Source organism: Mastigoproctus giganteus, chromosome 9 (assembly GCF_048544385.1).
Source record: "Mastigoproctus giganteus isolate SK-2022 chromosome 9, ASM4854438v1, whole genome shotgun sequence".
NCBI lineage: Eukaryota > Metazoa > Arthropoda > Arachnida > Uropygi > Thelyphonidae > Mastigoproctus > Mastigoproctus giganteus.
The window spans coordinates 164,436,534-164,461,737 of NC_143583.1; the positions used below are offsets into that span (position 1 = coordinate 164,436,534).

Sequence of the window (25,204 nt, forward strand, 5' to 3'; positions counted from 1 at the left end):
AAAATTGAGAGTAGGAGTGTGCTATAGGCCTAATGACTCTGATGAGTATAATAAGGAACTGTACAGGGAAATAGAATGGGCCAGTAAATCAGAGAGTCTTATAATGGGAGATTTTAATTTCCCAGATATTGACTGGAATTTGGGGGCTGGTTACTCACACACTAGCAGGGCTTTTGTGGATTTATTGGATGATTGTTTTCTACATCATCATGTTCGGGAGGCAACTAGAGGGAGTAATACTCTTGATTTGATTATCAGCAGTGATTCTTCATGCATTAAGAATCTGCAAATAAATGAACCACTAGGTGGCAGTGATCACAGTGTGCTGAAGTGGGATTTACTCAAAGAGGTAACTACCATTAGGGGTAAAGGGAAGGGTTATTGCTTCCGTAAAGGCGACTACGATGGACTGAGACAGTATTTAAATTCTATACAGTGGGACCAACTGATGATGTTACCAACAGCAAATTCAAAATGGGAAGCATTCAAAGAACTTATCTTGGAAGCTACTAGGCTTTACATACCAACTAAGAAATATTGTTCAAGGTTTAGGCCAAAATGGATGTCAGATGAACTAATGAGGCATATGGCAGAGAAGAAAAATGCATGGGATACTTACAAATTAACAGATGACACAGAAGCCTATGATAGATACAAGTTGATATGCAACCAAGTTACAAAGGAGGTTAGGCAGGCGAAGGCAGATTACGAGAAATCTTTGGCAAGGGATGCAAAGAAAAACAGCAAAGAGTTCTTTACTTATGTAAACTCTAGAAGGAAGGGGATGAATCAGATTGGTCCACTTGATATTGATGGGTCAACTGTTGATGATCCTGCTCAGGTAGCTAACAAACTAAATGAATATTTTGCATCGACATTCACACATGAGGAGTTATTCAGCAAGGGGAATGCCAGAGGTGTATTCAACTCTAGCAGTAAGCTACAGAATCTTGAAATAACTGGGAGTAAAGTGGAGGAGAAACTGTTGAAGATAAACACAAGAAAGGCACCCGGGGTGGATGGGATCTATCCAGTTATATTAAAGGAGACAGCAAAGGAAGTAAGCAAACCCTTAGCCATAATTATGAGAGCTTCCTTGGACTCAAGGGAGGTACCCACAGATTGGAAATGTGCAAATGTGACCCCAATTCACAAAGGGGGAACAAAGGCTGACACAAGTAATTATAGACCTGTGAGCTTAACTTCTGTTCCAGGAAAATTAAAGGAGGCACTGGTTAAAGAAACACTGCAGGATCATTTAGACAAGACTTCAGTTATAGCTCAGACACAGCATGGTTTTGTTAAGGGGAAGTCTTGCCTGACCAATGTGATTGGATACTATGATGCAGTCACAAAAGAACTGGATGCAGGAATAACTTTGATATTATATACTTGGATCTTAGAAAGGCTTTTGATACTGTTGCACATGGAAGACTACTACACAAATTGGAGCAGTGTGACATTGGAGGCAAATTGCTGCTATGGATAAAGGGGTGGTTGAGGGGGAGAAGACAGAGAGTGGTAATCAATGGACACTGCTCATCGTGGACTAATGTTATTGGTGGAGTCCCTCAGGGCTCAGTGTTGGGTCCATTATTGTTTTCTGTATTTATAAATGATATTGATGATGGTATATCAAGCTTAATGTCCAAGTTTTCAGATGATACAAAGGTTGGCAGGGTTGTCAAGGACACTACTGACCCTATGTTGCTGCAACAGGATCTGGAAAGGTTGAGCAGATGGGCTGAGAGGTGGCAAATGAAGTTTAACATTGACAAATGTAAAGTACTACACATGGGAAACAGCAACCCCAGAGCAACATATCAACTCTGTGGTACTACACTGACAGGGGTAGAGAATGAAAGGGACTTGGCGGTGGTTGTGCAGGCAGATATGAAGTTCTCTGAGCAGTGCAGACGGGCTGCAAGAGTAGCTCATGGAGTATTGTCAATGATATACAGGAATTTTTCCAGCAGGGATAAGGAGGTGATTATTCCATTGTATAAGGCAATGGTCAGGCCACACCTAGAGTACTGTATACAGGTCTGGAGGCCTCATTTCAAGAAGGATGTAGAGCTGCTGGAACGAGTACAGAGAAGGGCAACAAGATTAGTGAATGGAACAAAGGGGTGCTCTTACGAAGAAAGGCTTAAGTTTTGCAAATTACAGTGTCTGGAGACTAGGCACCAGCGAGGTGATCTGATAGAGGTGTATAAAGCCTTGAATGGTTTAAGCATGCTCAATGCTGATGGGATTCTTCCTCTAGCTCAGAAAAATCACCTGAGAGGGCATAAATTCAAATTGAGGAAAGATAGATGTAGGATAGACGTGCGGAAATTTGCCTTTAGCCAGCGGGTGGTTGATTGGTGGAACAGACTCCCATCCCTTGTGGTGGAGTTTGATAGCCTAAATAAGTTTAAGGCTCAGCTGGACAGGTATTTTGAACGAACAGAGGGGTGAAGTGGAAGTGGTTTTTTTTTTTTTTTTTTTTTTTTGGCTGATGCTGCATAAGCTTGCTTTCTTGCATCAAATGCCTCTACTAATGCTAATGCTAATTCCCTTGCAATAAGTGACAAACTTTGTTCTGCTTCGTACTTCTTAATCATTTTCATCTTCATTTCTAAATGAATGTTGTTTCATTTCCTAGCACTACCACCACTTGCACTTTTTTCGTTGGTCGTTTTCCCTTCATCATTGTAATACGTAAATAGGAATGAAGAGAAATTTCTGAAAATTTGTTTTTTATATGATTGAAGATTTCAGTTAAGGGGAACTCATTTCACCATAATACTGTAACATAAAAACCCACAGAATTCCAGTTATTGGGATTATCGCAACTGCAATAAGATCGAGTTGACTACCCGTTTATAATCATCATCAGCCATTTTCAATCCACTGCAGGATGAAGGCCTCTCCAGCAACTTTCCAGTTCCTTCTGTTTTGTGCATTGGCCATCCATTTACTACCCACAAACTCATGAATTTCATCTATCTGTCTCCGCCGTTGTCTTCCAGGTTTTCTTCTAGCTCCTCTTGGGTACCATTCTGTTATTTTCTTAGTCCATCTGTCATCATGTCTTCAAGCTATGTATCCTGCCCAAGACCATTTTAGTTCTTTAGTTTTGATGAGAATGTCCTTTACTTGATTTTGCTGCCTAATCCATGTGCTTCTCTTCTTATCTAACAGTCTGATTCCCAATATAATTCATTCCATTGTTCGCTGTGTAGTTGTCAGCTTCTCTTCCATTCTTTTGGTGAGTGCCCAAGTTTCACTTCTATAAGTCATGGTGGGGAGTATACATTGGTTCATTATTTTACGTTTCAGACAAACTGGGATATTGCTCCTCAGTATGTGACTATATTTCCTGAATGCTATCCATCCAAAATTTGTTCTTCTTTTGACTTCCAGCCATTTATCATTATTTCAGCTAATAACTTGTCCCAGATAAGTATATGACTCCACTTTTTCAATTACTGCTCCTGCAATCATTATGTTCCTTTCTGTGGCATACTTGTTCATCATTACTTTTGTTTTAGCCATATTCATAAAGATGAATCCAAAATCCTTGCTAACTGTGCATAACTGATTAAGATTTTCCTCTAATTCTTTGGGATCATGGCTTATGGCCACAATGTCGTCTGCAAATCGTAAATGGTTTAGGTACTCTCCATTCACATTGATTCCTTTCTGCAACCAGTCTAACTTCTAAAAGCTTCCTCAATGGCAGCAGTAAACAACTTCGGAGATATTGTGTCTCTTTGTCGAACTCCTTTCTTAATTTTAAATCTGCTACTGTCTTTGTCTAGTCTAATAAAGGAGGTAGCATTCTCATATATTTTCTTCAAAATCATAATATATGGAGTATCTATGCCTTGTCTTTCCAGTGCCCGAAACATTGCCTTATGCTGTATGGAGTCAAATGCCTTTTCGTAATCCACAAATGCCAGGTATAATGGTGTTTTATATTCATTTGCTTTCTCCATTAGCTGTGATATATGTGAAGGTGATCCATAGTTGAGAATCCTGTCCTAAAGCCAGCTTGCTCTTTCGGTTGATTCTCATCAAGTATTCTTTCTTATTTGTTAGTAATGATCCTTGTGAACAAGTTGTAGATGTGGGATTAACAAGCTAATTGGTCTATAATTTCCAATTTCTGATTTATCTCGTATCTTATGCAGCAAAACTATGATTGCATTATTCCACTCCTTGGGCATCAATTTTAACAACTCTACAGTAACTTCTTCTTCCCCCGGGGCTTTCTGATTCTTCATTTTCTTTAACGCATGTTCTACCTCATCAGGAAGAATATCGTGTATGTCATACATGTTATTAATTTGCGATCCATCTTCCCCACTGCTGGCATCATTCCCTCGCTCCTTGTATAATTCTCTATAGTAGTCTTCTGCTATTTGAATTATGCCTTCTCTGATATTTATAAGTACACCATCGCTGCTCCTCAGTTTCAGTATCAGTTGTCTTTCTGTATTACTGCTCATGGCTGCTGATTTAGATCCTTTGTTTTCCCTTAATGCTTGTTCTACTTTTCTTGTGTTAAATCTTCTTATGTCCTCTCTGAGTCTCTTGCATAACTCAGTATACTCAATTTTCTCCTTGTCAATGTTTATCTTTTTCTTCATTTGTTGCCTTCTGTTCATCATGACAAGTGTTTCTTGACTAATTTTTTCTTCTTTGGATTTCTTTTTACTTATAGGTTTCTTGTGCTTTATCACTTTCAGAAAGTTGTAATATTCCTCGTCGATATCGTGGTCCTGAGCAGTCTGCAAAAGCTCAAACTTGTTCTTAAGTTCCAGTACATACCGCTTTTTCTCCTCTTCTGTTATCTCAAAGACCTTCGTATTATTTACTCGAGCCAGTTTTTTCCTTTGTTTTCTTACATCAATGTCAAGTGTGCATCTTACTATTATTTTATCACTTCCAACATTTACCTTGTTCAGGATGGTAACATCATTAATGATATATCTTCTGTTAGTTAGGATGAAGTCGATTTCATTAGTTGTTAATCCATTTGGACTCTTCCGTGTCCACTTCCTGTTCACCCTTTTCTTGAAAAAAAGTGTTCATTACTGACAATCCTAGAGATTCTGCAAATTCCACAAGTCTTTCATTTCTTTCACCAATTCCAAAATTTCCTATAGTTCCCCTTTCTGCACTGTTTTGTCTTTTTCCAACCTTAGCATTGAAGTCCCCCATAATGATAGTGTAGTGGGTTTTCTGCTCATCTAGAAGACTCTCAATTTCGGTGTATATTTCTTCAACCTCTTTATCAACATGGCTCGATTTTGGTGCAAAAATCATTATAACCTTTAGCTTGTACCTCTTAGAAATCACGGTAGCAGTCTTGACACCCTTGGTGATGTATTTTTGAATTCTAAAATGTTGTTTTTTATATCTTTATGGACCAGAAAGCTAACTCCACCTTTTCTTCTTTCACTGCTTCCATTGGTGTACAGCAGATTTCCTCTTGATAAACTTATAAGCGATTCATTTCTTCTTATTGTTTTAGCCAAACTGATGATATTCCAATTCACATTTTCTAATTCCTTTTCCAGCTCTTATATCCTGTCTTCACCATTGAGCGATCTTACGTTGTAACAAGCCAAGTTCAGTTTCCGTGAATGGCAGCCTGGTCGTACCCAGAGATTCTTAGCACCCTCTGCTTCCACTCTGATCCTCTCGCTGCCGTAAGAGGGGGAGTGAGAGCTGCTGGGAACTGAGGGCCATTTGTTTTGTCGTGCTGTCATGTGATGGAGGGTTTGGACTTTTCCTCTTCACGCTGACCAGGCGTCTTGAAGAGAACCACTCTACACATTCGTTACCACCTAAGTGACGTAACAGGGCTCACCATCGAGAAGGTGTGCATGAGGGAATTTTAGGAATTCTAAAATCCACTCATCCACACCTTCTTCTATTCACATTCTTCTATTACAGAAGATTTAGGAGAATTCTTTTGTAATAGAAAGATATTGGATCTATCAGTGTTTTTGACTGAGTGTCTGATAACACACAGAATACCCGTTCCCCTCTAAGCCCCCTTTATAACCCATTTATAATAGATTGTGCTAACAGAAAAGCCCAATAAACTGGAAAGTACAAATTGTTTTTATTGTTTTTTGGTCATGACCTCCAGAAATGTGCTTTAGAAAAATATCAGAGAGGCGTTCAAAATTGATCCTTATAATGGGAACATATGATAACGATGAAAGTGTAGTGCAATTTCCATTATAAATATGACCTTTTAGAGAGATAAATAGCTTAGTAATATAGCGAAATTTTCAACTTCCAAGGACTTGGAACGAATTACAAAAAAAAAATATATGTTATTGGGTTCATATTACGATATTTTCACAATACCTCCATTTATCCCTGCTGATGCAAAATACGTTTCCATATTTTTTTCAGTTTGCACTGGCTGGCAAAAACTCATGTAAATGCAAATTTGCGTAAGTCGGGGTGTTCCTGTATAATATAATCCAATACGAATACTCCAAAGTACTAAAATAATAAAACAAGTCAATCAGGCAACTCCAGTCAATATTAATTACATAAATGGAAATTTACATACTTATCCCAAGGTACAATCTAAAACTACCATGAAAGTTAAAAAAATAAATAAATAAAGTGGCGTCAACTATGTAACTCCAATATAAAATGTCCAGTCCTAAATAAGCACAAAATATGCAAGTATTACCAGTACAATACCCTTCTAATTACAGTCTACATCTTGGGTGCCTCCGTAGCCAGGAGCAGCAGTGTGTAGCACACGCTTCTTGATTAGACTGGGGTTCGAGCCCGTGAGGATGCGGAAAGGTCAGGGAATGACCACCGCATATCCCCGGAGCAATATGGCCTTAGTTGCTAATGCTCCTAAAAACCAAATAACAAACAAACAAAACAATCTACATCTTAAATAATTATAACTACACTAATAAATTTAAACACTAACCTGAACACAACAGTCACAATTTATAATCCACACAGTGAAATCAATCATTCAACACTAAAAACGATAGCCGTTATCACTACCATTACAATGGCAGCCATTACAGAGGTGGAAAATTCAGCCTTCAATTTCTCCATAATAAAATACTGTAACTTCACAAACAAACTCAAAAAGCACTATAAAAATCTTCTGCAACTTGAATAACACAAATATTAAAAATTTCTTATTTTCAAAGAAGCACTCAATAGCTCTCCTTCATATTCCTCTATTTGAGCGTTGCCATTGGGGAGCAAAACAGCTTTTAAACTTAGCTTTGATGAGTCTATGAATAGCCTCCATCCTGTGGGTTGTGCTCCACATTCAAAACTGTCATCAAACCATTGACATCACAGCAGGAAACAAGGTTGTTTTCACTTTTAAAATATGGACTCAAAGCATTCTACCTGCTCCTGTACATGGACACCTTGACATTTGGTTGTAGAAGATTCCGCTGTTGGAGCCTTGATTCCAGAAGCTCTGCTTTATCTTTCGATAGATCTAGGTCTCGAATTAGATCACTTAGTTCACCTTGAGTGATTCTGTGTGACTCATGGTGACTCAGGTTCTGGCACAAAAGCAGGATTCTGTGATGTTTCAAGGCCCAGGTTGACCATCATTCCTCACATTGCCCCATCTTCATCAGACTCCAAAGTGTACTCTTCTGAAGGGTGAGATACAGGTAGACCATCCCCATGTGCCACTGGTCGGATAGCTGACAGGATGTTGGGGTATTCCACAGTCCACTTCCTTTTTTTTTTTTTTTTTTGACATACCATGCAGAAAAAAACAGTCATTTACATGATTTGACAGTTCTCTCCAAATCATTGGGATGGAAAAGATATTGAACGTCCTTTGTTATTCAACCATCCATGTAGATTTACAGCACAAGTGTTGCGGCAAATACAGGGTTTGTCTTCATCCTTTCCCTTACAGCCAAAATAATGGTAGTAGGCTGTTTTCGCAAGTGGAGTCAATTGGCATTTCTGAGTGGAAGATGTCACATCACCACACACATAACAAAAAATTGTCAGCGCTGTTAACACATTTACGTGACATCCTGGCTTTTTACGTAATTTTTCCTATAAACCTGGAAAAACAAAAAAAAAAAAAAAACGAACTTCACTCATAACATCACTTGCAAGGTAAATGATGCATAGAAATGCAAATACACAGAAATACAAAAAAAAAAAAAAAAAAACCAGGGCATATTGGTTCCTGTTTCAGTGTTACCAACCTATCTATTCTCTAGACTCCAATATTCCCCTAAATTATTTGTGGAAACGAGAGCTAAGAGTTTTAAATGTTATATTCATTTTTCTCATGCTGAAATTAAGAATTGACTATTTTTAAGCCAGAATCATTTTTGATGTTGACCAGTGTTATGTTTGTTGTTCCATCAGCAGCAACTTTTTCTTATTCAGTTTCAGAATCATCCCAATGAATTGTCATCACTCTTTGCACAATTTCATTGTCGTCTAAAATTTCGAATCCAGCGTACATTTTGTTCATATCCAGCCAATCATTTACTTCCTCCATCGAAATATTTTTGAAACCAGGGACATTCGAACATAACTGCAAAATTTCAGTTTCTTTTGGAATGGTTTCTTTATCATTTGAATATATTTCTGGCCACAGCTTATTCCAGCTTCTTTGTATTGTTTGAACTGGAACATCATTCCAGGCATCAGCGACCGAAAATTGCATCTTTTATAGGGTAGCTTTTCGAAAACTCTATCACATCTAATTTATTTTCTGCCGAGACAAGTTTTTGAATGAAAATTTTGCGATAATGACGTTTCATGCTCTCAATCCATGGTCCATCAGATGAATGAATGATATTTTGCCCTCATTGCTTTTTAAATCACATATGTGTATGGGATGAGTAGGCAAATTGTCCATCAGTAGCATTGCATATTGTGGTAAACCTTTGATGCCAGATATGATCTTACACGTGGTACAAATATTTTATGAAACCAATCATGAAATATATCTTGGCTCATCCATGTGTTTTGTGAGAAATATTTAACTGGCAAATCATTTAAATTAATATTTTTAAATTATCTAGGCTTTTTGGTTTTCCTCTAACAACCAAAGGCAATTTATGACTACTGCTGGCATTAGCACATAGTGATGCAATCTTTTTACATCTTATATCCCTGTGCTATGTTCAGTCATTGAGGCCAGTGTCTTTTGAGGTAGTGCTTTTCAATTAAGGCCAGTTTAATCACAGTTGTATATTTGGTCTTTAACCAAACTTCCATCAGCTATTTCCTTCTGTAATTTTTTAAGATTAACAGAAATTGCTGTTCTATCCGGATCGACAACTGTTGAATACCATGGTGAAACTTAAATTTGTCCAACCATCCAATGCTAGCCGTGAATGAAGGATCTCCACCTAGTTTTTTTTTTTTTTTATTTCAATGGCTTTTTCGATTATTATTATAGGTCCCAGCAATGGAATTACTTGGCTACATTTTTGAACAAACCATTGAAACATTGCAGTATCCAATTGTTCATTTTTAGCGCCCCGGGGGTGACGCTGGGGTGACTAGGATATTTATTCTTGCTGGTTGTAAGAGTGTTTAATATTTTCTGTGCGAAGACATAGGAGTTGTTATCCTAGTTGCTGGCCGACGGCCATAGTATCACTGCTCATACCTCCGCGAGGTCCGGGGTGGGCAGGCGGGGGGTGTATCCCCTTGCCTGGCGAAATTGAGCTAAACGTAGATAGGACAGGGTGCTCGATAATTGAGTTAATTCCAAGAGAGAGTGAATATTATCTCTCGGGAGTTTATTTGAGCATTACCGTGCCCTTGTGAATTGGCTTAGGCCTACGTGATTATCTCCGGGACCACCACCCGTTTAACTTGGGTGGAGGAGATTTTAGATTACATTTGAGAACAGTTTTCTCGTGTATTTTAGAAATCCATTTTGAACTGAGTTGGGATCTGGCTCCTTGCCCGCTTACAATTATTGTAAATAGTTGTAAATAGTTGGTTCTTATTGACTAATTTTAATTGTATTTAAAGTTTATAAACTAATGTCTTCCTCTGATGATTTAAGTGAGGAGGAGCTGCTGGCGGCGTCGAGTGAAGTGACTGATGAAGAACGAGATGATATAACACGTGGTGTCTTAGTACAGGCTGCAGAGTTGGCTGAGATAGAAGTATCTAGTGGACGAGCATCACAAAGAACCTCAAGTAAAGTTCGATCTAAAGTAGTTCAGAAAGATAAAGATTCAAAAAAGAAAAAGAGGAAGCAGGGTGATGACTTTTCTGATGGTGGACAAAGTAGTAAAGGAAAAAAGAGAAGGAAAAAGAAGAATGATGAGAAGAAAATTAATGAGAATAAGGATTTTGAATATGTTTTCCAGATAAGAAGGAGATTGAATGAGTACTTATTTGATGCTAGTAGTAAAGTGCCGCATAATTCTATTCCAATAATAATGAATTTGTGGGAAGCTGTAGAGAAAAAAGCGTTAGAAATTTATACAGAGAATGTGTTACTGAAAGAAAGACTTGAAAAGAAGGAAGATAAAGTTAGAGAGATAAATTATGCTACAATAGTTAAAAGTTCTGAGAGTGTAGTTAATGTACCTAAAGTGATGATAATTAAGGCATCAACAACAAGACATAAAACAAGTGATGAAGTGAAGACAGATGTTATGAAGGAAGTTAGACCCTTGCTATCCTCAGTGAAAGTTAGAAATGTTAGATCAATTAGAGATCGAGCGGTGTTGATTGAGGCAGAAAGAGAAGAAGATATAGTGAAATTAAAAGCATGTAAAAGAATCCAGGAATTGGGTTTAAGTTATTCTATCCCTAAGCCAATTCTGCGTATAGTGATATTTGATGTAGAAAGGGACATTGAGCGTGAAGAACTATTGGAACAATTGTGGTTAAGAAATTTTAAGGACAATAAGATAAGTGAAAAAAGGTTTAAGGAGAAGGTGGAGATATTAACTGTGAATAATAATAAGGTAACTCATCTAAATAATTGGGTGATTCAATTGGATTCAGAAATATGGAAGATGATTAAAATAAAAAGTAGATTGTTTTTAAGGTGGACGGCTTGTAAATTCAAGGAAGTTTATTCTGTTACGCAATGTTTTAAATGTATGACTTATGGTCACATAGCGAAGTATTGTAAAAGGGAGGTGCTGTGTGGTCACTGTGGAGAATTAGATCATTCTTATAGGGATTGTAAGAATAAGGATAAGAGGGTACATTGTTATGTATGTGGGAAGAAAGGTATGCCGGCAGATCACTCGGCAGTAGACAAGAAGTGCCCCGAATATGCAAGAGCACTAGAAATTTACAAGAGGAAAGTAGATTATAGTTGAAGATGTTATTGTCTTGGGTATGATCATAAGTCCTGCTGAGAGTATTAGAATTAGGATGGATGACCACAGTGACCATGACAGCATTTCCCTTGGAATAAATTTTCCTTGAAATAAATTAGATTGAATTAGTTATGTTGTGTATTATGTGAAGTGGTTATGGATTATAGATATAAGGAAACATGTGAGTTGAGGGGTAAGTCGTCCTGTTAGATGAAAAACAGTTGATTATCTCAGAAATGAATATTTTTGATACTACATGTAGTAGTTAGTAAGAGTAGTATTGTGAAATAAGAACTCGAGCTGTTAGTGGCATTAAGGTTGTTTTAAGATTGTTTATTTTATAGATTTTGTGAGTGGGCAAGGATCCAGGAATCCCTGGAATTCTAGTTTTAAATTATAGAATTGAGACAAAGTAAATGTCATGATTAATATGAAATGGTATGATGAAGAAACCCTGTCGCGCGGAGGGGGGTGAGTCTTAAAAGAAGTGTTAGTTGGATAGTAGTAGCCTACCTCCACGCGGTAGGGATGGCAACTCTCCCCATTAAAATCTAAGAACTTAAAAAAGGTGGATTTTTCTTGGGAGAGGCTAAGTGGCTCAGTTGTGTTATAGTTTGTTATACTGTTACAAAATTTTTCTTTTATAATTGAATTCTAAAAGACTCTGATACAAGTTCCTTTTAAGAATTAGCCATGGATGGGCTACGGCCCAGGGAATGGCCTTTCTTGAAAGAGGTTTAAAATGGAATGTTCATTTTTAGCAAGCTTCATTGTTTTATGACTTTTAAAATTACTGTTAGTAGTTTCCACTTTCAACAAATGGTTTTCAATTTTGTCTGCATCACGCTTTATATCATTTACTGTTGTTCTTCTTATTCCATAAACTGATGCTATACTTTCACTTTCACCTTTTCATAGACGATTGATTATTTCAATTTTTTGTGATAATCTCAACCCTACTCGCTTACGTTTCTGTCATTTCAACGGGTTTACTAAATAAAAATATGAAACAAGAGGTTAAAGTACAACCAACCGTATACAGTTTTAAACAAAGACTGGGTGACACATGGCACCAATATCACAATGCATTATGGCATAGTGGGGTTAATTGATGGTTAACAGACTGACAGTAAATAGGGTGATGTGTAATTGAAGTTCTAGTGTACTGGTTTAGTGGGTGGTACATCATTACTAAAGGTTATTGAGGATTTTATTCTTCTACTGTGTCTTGCTATTGTTATCATGAATTTCGTTTTAAGGGGGAGTACTCTTTTAGTTCATTAACTGATTTTTAGCATTCAAGTTTTCTTTAAAATGCAACAATAGTCCAAAATCTCTGAATAATGCTCTGTAATCAAAGCTTTTCTTAAAAAATGCTTAAAAAAAATGTAAACAAAATTGTGTTAATCTTAACACAATTTCAAAATACCTGAGGAAAATAGAGTTTGAGATGGATATACATTAATGGATATAGCAGGTGATTCCCATCATTTGGTGTATCATATTTTCATGCCAAAAAGCATTAACCATGTTATTTTCCCCTCCAATATCAACTTTATGAATACAGTATTCTTTTGTACTGCAGAAAACGACCAGCTCAACAAAGGCCATTAAGTTGTGAATGGATTAGAGGATTTCACTACAACAAAATCATTGGCGATGCTGGTTTTTTAAACACTGTTTACCACATTCTCCAGAATTTACTTGAATTTATTTAATAGTTAATGTTCATTGAGGTCCTTTTTTATTTTCTGTAGTTAGTACTGAAAATTGCTCATGCTTCCTTGGTGGAAATATTCTTACTTAATTATTTAATGTGGATATTCAGATCTCTCATAAAATAGATTACACATTGTATCAATACAGGGTGTTATTTTTATACAGGCTTTTTTTTTTTTTTTTTCATTTATTATTATAATTTTTTTTTTCTATTGCAGAGATATCTCTCGGGGAAAAGAACAAAATCCAATCCAGTGTGTTAATGGTATCGATGATGAACCAGCACCTACTGATTTCCTTTATATCACTGAAAACTGTGAGACCTCACCAATTGCCATTAACAGGAATATTAGTTCTCTACAAGTGAGTTTCTCTTTTTTCTATTCAGTGGTTATATTCTTTGGATTACAGTTTTATTCATGTGTTGCCATCAAATTTTGGTTAAAGGAAACCAGTAAAAATTCGATATCATTAATCAGGAAATTTGGCTTATACAATAAAATCTGGCTTTCTCTGATTTTAATTCTACAATAATTAATAGTTTGCTATTCTTACAAATGTGTATGGACACCTTTGATAGTATCATTCATATGAATAGAACTAAATTAAGATAATTCATTTTAAACTGGAGTTTTCTCGTAGATTTAATTAAATACTGTATTCAAGAAAAGTATACACATTTAACCACTTGGCCAGCAAATTCATCCCTCACTCCCCCAAACACAAAAAGTTTTAATATTTGGAATTATGTAATGCTCGAAAATATATTTTTGAATGGCAACATTTAGATAATTACTTTTATGACAACTATTTATTTAAAAAGTTTAAACATAAAGAAAGCTTTATAAAAACATCACCATTGAGGCTGAGCCTTTCCATGCTGAATTTTTGAAAATTATATATGTTTGAAATTTTTTTTTTTTTTTTTTTGTTGTTGTTGCCGCATTGGCTTCTGTGGCCTTATTGCACCTCCCAAGGTTTTTGCATTTTCTATTCTGATCCAAGCCCGAGGCGGGATTCGAACCTGCGACCTTTGGTTGCCAGGCAGGCACTTTACCCATCCGGCTGGATGGGTAAAGTGCCTAAATTGTTCATTGTACTCATTAGAGTCAGTGCTTCCATAGCCAGGTGAGCAGGAGCAGCAGTGCGTAGCACATGCTTCTTGATTAGACCGGGGTTTGAGCCCGTGACCACCAAATACGGAGGATGTGGAAAGGTCAGGGAATGATCGCCACATATCCCCGGAGCAATATGGCCTTAGTTGCTAATGCTCCTAAAAACCAAATAACAACAATCGTCAGATCATTAGGCCTCCTCCTACACACTCCTACTCTCATTTTCCTTTTCCCATTGTCTATGTCACACCAAACAGACTCAGCATTGCACTGTCCACCCATGTCAACTGGATACACTTCCTTAGATTTTGTTTCTTAACAAACAGCATAACCCCGCCTCCCTTCCTGCCTACCCTGTCTGTACACATTGCACTCCCCAAATTCAAATTTTGCACTGCTTATATCTCTGTGATGATACCATGTCTCTGATATCCCAACAATATCTGCCTTTGATGTCTTGACTAGCACTTCAAGCGCATCAAATTTATTAACTATACTCCAAGCATTGGTGTACATGCAAGTATACATGCACCTGTTCTTACTCTTAGTTACCCTAACACAGCCCACATATTTATTTGTTCCATCATGACTTCCAGCAGCTCTTGAAATCCCTAGCAACTTGCTCTCTAGGCTGCTGCTCATTGCAATAGAAGCAGTGCAAGAATCACTTTCGCTGCTGTCTGCGGCTACTGTTAATCTTTTAGTCTGTGAATCCCCCCAATCTATCAGTTTTCTGACCCACCTAACATTGCCTTCATAGTATCAGCAAATATTCTTGCACCCTTTCTATTTAGAGTATCCCATCCCTTAGAAACAATCACTCCTGTTAACAAGCACAGACCGCACTGAGAAAAATTCTACCCCATGAACCCTGCACAATCTCTCTCTCTCTATTGGGTCTGGGCAGAATTGCAGACACTTTCTGTGTGCAGGAGCAGCACCGGGGTTCAAGCTCATGACCACTAAATACGGAGGATGTGGAAAGGTCAGGGAATGACCACCACATATCCCGGAGCAATATGGCCTTAGTTGCTAATGCTCCTAAAAACCAAATAACAACAGCAGACACTTTCAAATTTAACCTTAACTCACGCCTTTTTTCAACATAAGCACAAGCTGTATGGCTTTTTAACTCTTAAGGTCATTAGTGCTAATGTGTACAACATCACCTTTTGTGCCCTTAAAAGATGATATCCGCTCTACATCGTCATCACTTTTGCCCCTGGCAGACATACACTGGTCTTGTTCCCCTATCCTTTTTGCATAATATATATTTCCCATCTCTCTGACAGTAGAGTCACCAACAATAACTAGCTCTTGTGGGACCAGCACATTCTGCCTTGGAGATTGCCACTGTGTTGCCTGATGCACAAGAGTGAGCTCTGGTGTTGAGTTTGGCAGCTGAGAGCTTGGTGAGTCCCTCATATTAATTTCTTTGAGGGCATCTACCCTACATCCCAAACTCTCATAGATGTCCATCTGAATGCTGAGTTGGTGCCTAATTTCTTTACAGTTTCTGCACCTAGCATTTATTTGGTAAATCAGGCCAGAGTGCAGTTGTTTCACTGTAGTCCATCTATCAAGGCATACCAAAATTGAGCAGATTAGGGGGGGTTGAAAGAAAATCTTGTGGCATGTATGGAAATTGACAAATGCAACCAAGATGAGTCATTATTAGATTTACATGCAAAAGTCAAGGACACTAGATTCTGAACAGCACATGTACACTACTGTATCATTGGCGAATTGCAGTCTTGAATCTTGACAGCTTTAATTGGGCAAAAATTTTCCATATCCTTGCTTGAGTATCTTTAATAATTTTTTAATTTACCGATTAATTTGGGTAGTAAAATAGCTGTACAATGTGTAACTAAAATGACAGCAGCAATGAATACAGCCATAATAAACACCTGCAAAAAGCTTCCCACAGTTGTTCCCGGTAGCTATCAAGCAAATTTTGTTCTGTAGGTTTATTTCCAGTGCAACATAAATACAATCCAAGGATGTACTATCCTTCACTTTAGAGAATGAAAAAGATTTATTTTCAAATGAAATAAATGTAAGGAAAGGCAGTGCGTGCATTGTTGATAGTTCGATGTCTAGAATATGAGCCAAAAGACCACTCACCCCTCAACAAATTAATAAAGACCCCATTTCCTATCTGCCAAAATTATTATAGATCAATGAGAGATGAGTATAGATACACACATCATGAACTTCACAGAGGTTAGTAAGTGACAAAACTGATTGTATCACAACACTCATCAAGCTTTAACTGTGTACATTTATAAGTTACACTAAAGTTTCAGTAATATAATAATAATAATAATAAATAAATTATAGCTTGATCTGCGAGAGAACGAAGTTGGCAGTTTACTGAGACATCTCACTTATGGGTTTCGATTTTTCTCTTAATAAATAAACTTCCATTTATACACTGGATGATTGAGTCCAGAAGAAGTATCATTCTAACTGTTTTTTTGCAGTTGATTTACAGTGTAACAGCTAACAATGGGCACTACACTTTTTGTGGCAGTATATGGGCTTAATTTTGACAGTTTGTATCCAAGTTTATTTCCGAAGGACTACAGGCAAACTAGGCTGTAGTCCTTGGTGCAGTTGTTCCATCAAGGTGGCTGTATGCTGATCTGATCCAAGTGTTAAAATTTAAAGTATTTGATATTCTCATATGGCTTTAGAAATAAATTTGGTGAATTATGGACTTGGCAGCTAGTGGACATTCTATCATAAGTTAGTAAGACTGTAGTGTCTTACTAACTTACTGCAGTTCAAAGTCTGCTGGCTGCCAATCATAAAAGGCAACAGAGTTTTCAGAAGCTTCACATTAAATATTATTTCATTTCACTTCAATATAATCAGATTCGCTAGTTTCATCCAGTTGCATTATTTGGAGAACAAATTTTTTACATAAAAGTGAAATGACTGTATGTGGGGGAATCAAATCTTAATGTCCAGTTTTGGACAGCTAGATTTCAAATGCTCTGCCCATATATATACTGTATAAGGGGAGGTTGAAAAGTTTCTCTCCTCTCATAGAAGGAATGTTGGGAAGTTATGAAAACCTATTTATTTTTCATCATAGCTCCCTTTCCCCCCAAAAGTCAACAGACTTTTTCTGGCATGATCCCCAAGCTTTCGTAATCCAATCAAATAAAAATTCAGATTTTGTTTTGACTCAAACCAGTTATGGACTGCATCCATCACAGCATTGTCACTCGAATTTCTGTCCTTTTTGAGATTTGGGAATAGAAAATAGTCCAGTGGTCATAATGTGTTTGTTGGGCCATGGCAGTGGTTTCTGCCCGACAAACACACTATGCACATCGGACTATTTTCTATTCCTAAATCTCATAAAGGACAGAAATTCAACACTGACAATGCCGTGATGGATACAGTCTACAACTGGTTTGAGTCTAAATCTGAATTTTATTTGAGCTGGTTACAAAAGCTAGTGGATTTTGCTAGAAAGTTGGCTTAAGGTTGGGGGGGCTACACTGAAAAATAAATGAGTTTTCAAAACTTTCCAGCCTTACTTCTATGAGAGGTTAGAAACTTTAAAACCTCTCCTTGTATATATAGGCAGAAAATGTTCCGAAAGAAGCCAAATCCAGTGAATAGTAGGATGGATGCTGTTAATAGCTTGAACCCACAAGTGTCACATAGTGTTACCTGACTCACAAACTCTTTGTGTGCTTGTGCATTGTCTCAATGCAAGATGACTCAGATGACCGAGTATTGATAGTTGCACCTTGTTCCTAGAAATGAACGATGATTACTCCTTCTCCATCCCAGAAGCCCATGCCATGACTTTCCAAACAGACTTCTGCACTCAAAACTTTTTAGGAGGGGAGACGAGGAATGCTTTCACTGTTTCAATTGTTCTTTTGTTTCAGGGTTGTGTGGTTTGGTTTCAACTAAATTGCCAGATTTATGCATTATGTTCCATGAATAATTTCTAAATGCTAATTTTTATGTTTTATGTATTTCTTGTCGTCACTGTATATGCATTTGCAATATATAAAATCATTCATTTGACAAGACATTCATTACTAGTTGACAGTATAGTATTGGTAGAGCAGTATGTACAGCCAGGCCTCGCATAATGCGAGTTCAATTAACGCGATTTTCAGTTAACACTATTTGAAAAATGATACCACTTTTCACTTTTCACTTTACACGATTCAAATTTCCGGTTAAGGCGATCTTTTTTTTTTTTTTTTATGCGTTAGTTGAAAAAGATGTGAATGGTGCGTTAAGCTTACTGCGAGTCGTATGGTCAATAAACAAACATTTGTCTGCTGTCCACTTCAGAGTGTTCCATCAACCATCGGAAGAAGACGTGTTACTTGTTTGTCTCCTGTTAATAAAGTCAATGCACACTTGCATTTAAAAATTAAAATTTTTAAATGAGCCAGATGAAAATGTTACCACGAAGGAGATAACAGTAAAAGAATTAGATGAAATCTTTCGTATCACAAAGAACCTCAAACAAAAGGTTTAAGGTTCTCTGTGATATTTATTTTGCCAGGGCCCAGAGAAGATTGTTGTCGGCTATCTGAAATTGATTGATGAAAAGAGAAAGTCAACACTGTTCAAATATTTCCACAACAGTCATTTCTTAATTGTGTATTTTATGTCAGAGGTTCCCAAACTTTCTCGGTTCACGGCGCCCTTAGTGTCTCAGTAATTTTTTTCAAGGCGCACCCAGACCAAAAGAAATACCTAACAGTTCCGTTTAGTAGTTAGATCCAAACAACTTAATAAGAAATGTTGAAACTGTGAACTACCTCGAGCTAGTAGTTTGCACAGTGTCCGACCGATGTCAAGTATCGCTGTGTTTCCCTCGAAAATTTAAAATATTCTGCGGCGCACAGTTTGGGAACTGCTGTTTTATGCAATAAACATTTAATTCCATAATTATTTTCATTATCTTTTACATTGTATACAGTTAAAAAGTTATTTAAAAGGTATTTTTAAAATTCTTTATGGACATTCCAGAAGGTCAAGGACCAATTATAATTTTTCCTATCGATTATTATATTTGATTAATGCATTTCCATTTTGCGTGATGCACTCGTGGGACGAATTAATTGCGTTAATCGAGGCCAGCCTGTATTTGTCTTTTAAGGCAATTTAATTGCTGAAATCATATCATACCACTTATACCTTGTATTATAAAATATTGGACAAATGCTACACCCATACCTTGCATGGATGATTCTAACCATATCCTTTATTTTTTAGGCAAGCATGTTACCTGCCAGTAGTTTGGGGGAAAGGATTGTCACCCTTTTTAGGAACTGGCTGGATATGAGCAAATTTCCAAGCAGAAGGAAAAACACCTTTGCAATAAGAAAGTGAAAAAAGGTGGCAAAGAATAGGAGTAAGTTCAGGAGCACAGGTTTTGAGAACAAGTGGAGAAATACCATCAGGACCTGGAGCTTTCTTAGCATCAAGATTCATCAAAATCCTTCTGATAACCTTTTGACGGAAAACCACAGGAGGCATTGAATGGAGCGTGTTGGGAATGGTAGGAGGTGTTTTACCAAGATCATTAATACATGAGCTGGAAGAAAAATGGGATGCTAGCAGGTCAGCTTTATTCTTAGCTGAAGTGACAACAGAACCATCTGGTTTGGACAGAGGTGGGAGCAAAGATGGGCAAAAGTTGCGGCCAATAGCTTTGGCAAGAGACCAGAATGCTCGGCTACTGTTAGGGCAAGAAGCAAGTTTTCTACTCTTAGCCTGTTCAAACTCTAGTTTGGACTGGTTAATAACTGCTTTACAATTGTTGTGAGCTTTGGTGTAGGCAGAAAATGAAACTGAAGAATTAGAAACAAGCCAATTACGATATGCAGCATTCTTCTCTTGAACAGCCTTAGCACTTTTATTGGAAAACCAAGGTTTAGATAAAGGACGAGATTTTAAAGTGGAGTGCGGAATAAAGGATTCCATTCCTGCAAGAATAATTTCACTGACACGATCTGAGCAAACGTTGACATCAGAAGTTTTGAAACAGTAATCCGACCAAGGAAAAGAAGAAAAGAAGTCTCGCAGGTCATCCCATTTTGCATTCTTGTAATGCCAAACAACACAAGGTTGGGAATAGCCATGAGATAAAGGTTCCATTGGAGAAGAGACAATCAGCAAGTTGTGATCTAAAGTGCCTAAAGGACCTCTCACTTTGACCATGTACTTAGAATGGTTGTTTGTGAGAAAAAGATCAAGCGTATTGGCTGTATGATTAGGATTGTCCAGTATTCTTGTATGTAAATGAACAATCTGTGCTAGGTCGTTAGTAATTGCAAAAGCCTCAGCATCTCGACCTGCTGGGTCGGTGTGACTAGAAAATGGAAGCCAGCTGGAGTTGTGAACATTAAAATCACCAAGGAAAATTACTTCACTGTTAGGAAAGTTGGACTGGAGAAAGTCAAGTTGCAAAGAGAGGAACTCAAAGAGCTCCAAGTGATTAGTGGAGTTGGGAGAACGATAGAGACAACAGATGAATTTCACACAATGAGGTAGAGAGATTTTAAGCCAGAGAAGATCAAAGAGAAGAGATTCCAAATTGCCAAGTCTCTGGCAGGGAATATCAGAACGGACATATGCACAAGTCCCACCTTTGAAGCGAAAGGAATCATACAGCGAATAATTTGGGCTTCCGAGATGAGCAGTAGTTGAATCAACCGATAACTGAGATTCTGTCAGAAAAAGTACATGGGGTTTGGCAGATTGCAAGTGGAAATGGACATCGTTGAGATTAGAATTGAGACCACGTATATTTATGAAATGAATTAGGAAGTGCTTGGGAAGTTTAGATCTTTTCGCAGATAAGCTTGTTCTATTAGTTTGACAATTCATGGTGTATTCAGTAGTAAGAAAAAGTGGGTGGGACATGCTGTATGAAGTAATGAAATTTTTGGATATGGCGTACATGTGGTAAGAATATACCCAGATCCTTGACATAATGTGGCCTCAACAATGCTCCCCGCATACACACTACTCGGACTCCCTCCAGTCACTATCTGGCAGAGTAGAGGTAGCAAGATTATACACTAGCTGATCCGGAAGCCTCCTAGAGAGTTACCAGTAGGTTCAGTCCGGTGTACTAACTAGTGGCCGGCTTGCGAACACTGTTTTAGAGCTGTACCCTCGAAATGTAAGGAATATTGGATCTCGCCACGACATTCATCATAACCTCAAAAGTCATCAATCATACTGCACGATGGAAGAGATAGGGAAGGGTTGACCGGAACTTAGCTCTAGAGACTAAACATGGGTTCCACCACTTCAAGCCTCCAATAAGCAAAGTGGTGGTATTTCACCAGTTGATGAGAGTCATCTACCACCTAGTACTGCCTGGTAACATAGAGGGGCGGCGTTCCTCCCTGTGGTGTGGGCGCCACACCTCGACCCCTGCTTATGTTGGTTCACACCTGGGTGGTCACCCACCATGTACTTGTGCATGAAGGTTATACCCAGGATTACTAACAGTCCCACCATCGTGAAGGTGCAAGCAGAGGATTTGGCTGTCAGAGACCGTCCAGACTTCGCCGAAATTGGGTCCACTTAACTTGAGTGTCACCCGAATATCAGTTCCATCAGCGTTTTAGACTCCCAGGTAGCAAGTACAGCTTGTCTGGCATATCTGAGAGAATGTCTGTGACAACCTCAAGGACCTTATAATGAGGGATTTTAATTTTCGAGATATTCACTAACTTGTGGGTTGGTCACTCATGCAGTAAAGGACTTTGTTTGTGTTTACTTGGTGACTGTTTTTTTACATGAGCCTGTTAGGCAATCAGAGAAAGCCAAACTTGAGATCTGAATGACAGACGCAACTCTTTGTGCACTAAAACTTTCCAGATAATGGAACCACTAGGTGGCAGTAATCATAAGCTATTAATGTGGAATTTAGCTAAAGATATAACTACTGCCATGGGTAAAAGGAAGTGTTTGCTTTCATAAATATTACAAAAATGGTCTGAAACACTTTAAATTCCTTTACATGGGACCAACCAGTGATGTTACCAACTGAAAATTCTAAATGGAAAGCATTCAGGTAAGTAATCATAGAAGCTACTAAAATTTTTTTTTTTTGTACCAAATAACAGATACTGTTCAGGACTTAGACCTAAAATTGATGTCACATGGACTAATGAAACTAGTGACAGATAAGAAAAATACGTGAGATGTGTTTAAATTACAAGATACATAACCTGCAATAAGTATAAACTAGTCTACAATCAAATTATACTTCACACCTTTGCCAAAGATTTCTCATAATCTGCTTTGTGACGTGATTACAGACTTATATCTTCTATAGGCATCTGTGTCTCCTGAAAATTTGTGTGTGTTCCATGCATTTTTCTTCTCTGCCATATGTCTCATTAGTTCATCTGACCCCCATTTAGGCCTAAATCGTGAATGGTATTTCTTAATCAGTATGAAAAGCCTAGTTACTTCCTTGAATGCCTTCCATTTAGAATTTGCTGTTCATAACATCATCAGTTGGTGTCACTGTGTAGAATTCAAAACTCTCTGAAACCACTATAGTCATCTTTACAGAAGCAAAAAGCCTTCCCTTTACCCCTGATGGTAGTTATATCTTTGAGTAAATCCCATGTCAGTACCCTAATCACTGGTACCTAGTGGTTACTTTATCTGCAGATTCTTAATGCATGAATAATCACTGCTGACAATCAAATCAAGAGTATTACCCCCTTTGGTTGCCTCTCGAACATGCTGCTGTAGAAAACAATCATCCAATAAATCCACAAAAGTCATGCTAATGTAGGTGACCAACCCACAAGTTGCAGTCAGTATCTGGGAAGTTAAATTTCACCATTATAAGACAATCTGATTTACTGGTGCACTCTGTTTCTCTGTACAGTTATCCGTTGTACTCATCAGAGTCATTAGGCATATAACACACCCCTACTCTCAACTTGGTTTTCCCAGTGCTTATGTCACACCAAACTGACTCAACACTGCACTGTTCACCCATGTCAACTGGATGCACTACTTTATATTTTGTTTTTCATAACAGCATGGCCCCACTCCCCCTTCTATTTGGTCTATCCTTTCTGTACACATTGTACTACCCAAATTCCAATTCTGCAATTCTTATATCTATGTGACACCATGCTCTGATATCCCAACTTTGATGTCTTCACCAGTACCTCAAATTCATCAAATTTATTTAGTATACTCCTAACATTGGTGTACATGCAAGTATACATGCACCTGTTCTTACTCTTAGTTACCCTAAAATTACCATGTAGTTACTTGTTCCATCATGACTCCCAACATTTCTTGAAATCCCCAGTACCCTGCATTCTAGGCTGCTCCTCATTTCAATAGAAACAGTGCAAGAATTACTTTCACCTCTGCCTGTGGCTGCTGTTAATCTATTAATCCCCTCCCCAAGCTAGCAGTTTTCCAACCCACCTAACACTGCCTCAATAGCATCATCAAATATTTTTGCTCCCTTTCTATTTAAGTGTATCCCATCCCTCTCTAAACAATCTCTCCTGTTAACAAGCACAGACAGTGCTACAGTGCTGAGGAAAATTCTACCCCACGAGCCTTACACAATCTCTCCAGGGCCAAATTGATTGACAAGGCTCTCATCATATATATTCCCTTCTATCATGTCTGGGAAGAATTGCTTATACTTTCATATTTAACCACAACTCGCAAATTTTTTTTCAACATCGACCTGTACTTGTTAAGTAAGTCTACAGATCCCTTACTCTTAATGTCATTAGTGCCAAGGTGTACATCACCTTTTGTGCCCTTAAAATATGATATCTGCTCTGCAACATCATCAGCCTTTGCCGCTGGCAGACATACCCTGGTCCTATTCCACCTATCCTATTTGCACAATATATCTTCCTGACAATAGAGGCACCAACAATAACTAGCTCCAGTGAGACCAGCACATTCTGCCCTGAAGGTTGCTGCTGTGTTGCGTGATGCACAAGAGTGAGTTCTGGCATTGAGTTGGTTAGCTGAGAATTTGATGGGCATTCCATTTTCGAGGGCATCTACCCTCCTGTTCGGCGCCTCCGTAGCCAGGTGGGCAGGAGCAGCAGCAGTGCATAGTACACACTTCTTGATTAGACAGGGGTTCGAGCCCGTGACCACCAAATACGGAGGATGCGGAAAGGTCAGGGAATGACCACCGCATATCCCCGGAGCAATATGGCCTTAGATGCTAATGCTCCTAAAAACAAAACCAAATAACAATAACCCTACTATTCAAACTCTTTGCCCATCAGAATGCTGTGTTGGCAACTAATTTCTTGATGCTCTGTGCACCTAGCACACACGAAAACATCCTCCTTGGCTAGATCCAGTCCTATTCCAGAAAGATCCACAAACATTTCACAAGTTGCACATTTTTTTAGGATATGATGTGTTGGAGAATCATCTCCTTGAGTTCTCCCCCGAGCTACAGTACTCCTGCTGCTTTGTGCACGTTGCTTTGCTGCCCTAGTCTGGGGCATGATTTCTGTTTAAATGCGATATAATTTTTAATTAGCAACAAAAATTAATAAGGTTAATAAATCTAATTGATTAATTTACTATACTATACTTGACTATACAATATTATATTTAGCTAATGCATTAATACGTATTCCGCTATATAGTTTTATGTTATGGGTTAGCTATCAAGTTTGCAATAAACACTATCAAGTTATGCTATACCGTAACAATCACATTGTCAACCCGATCCTTAGCTAAATACAAAAGATATATGCCCAAAAAGTGATTAAAACCTTCAAAATACATATTAATTACAAATTAAAACCCTACTATTCTTCTACACTACTGGTTACGCTACAATATTCCCGCCAAAACACTGATACGATAGTGGTATGAGTAGCGAGTTGTAACTTATAAACTCAATAGCTAAATTTAAAAAATAAGCTAACGACACTACTAAGGCTATTTAATCTATTTGTAAAACACGAATTAATATGTAACTAATCAAAAATACTA

General features: G+C 37.8%; 1 protein-coding gene across 4 annotated transcripts in view; it reads left to right on the forward strand.

Annotated features, from left to right (window-relative positions):
- Positions 1-25,204, forward strand: part of LOC150080867 (histone-lysine N-methyltransferase EHMT2-like) — a 558,915-nt gene that overhangs the window by 438,197 nt on the left and 95,514 nt on the right. For all 4 annotated transcript variants that reach the window (XM_090381696.1, XM_090381697.1, XM_090381694.1 and 1 more), the window contains one exon: positions 13,280-13,424. In XM_090381696.1, coding sequence (XP_090237822.1) covers positions 13,280-13,424 — 145 coding nt within the window. The remainder of the gene's footprint in view (positions 1-13,279; positions 13,425-25,204) is intronic.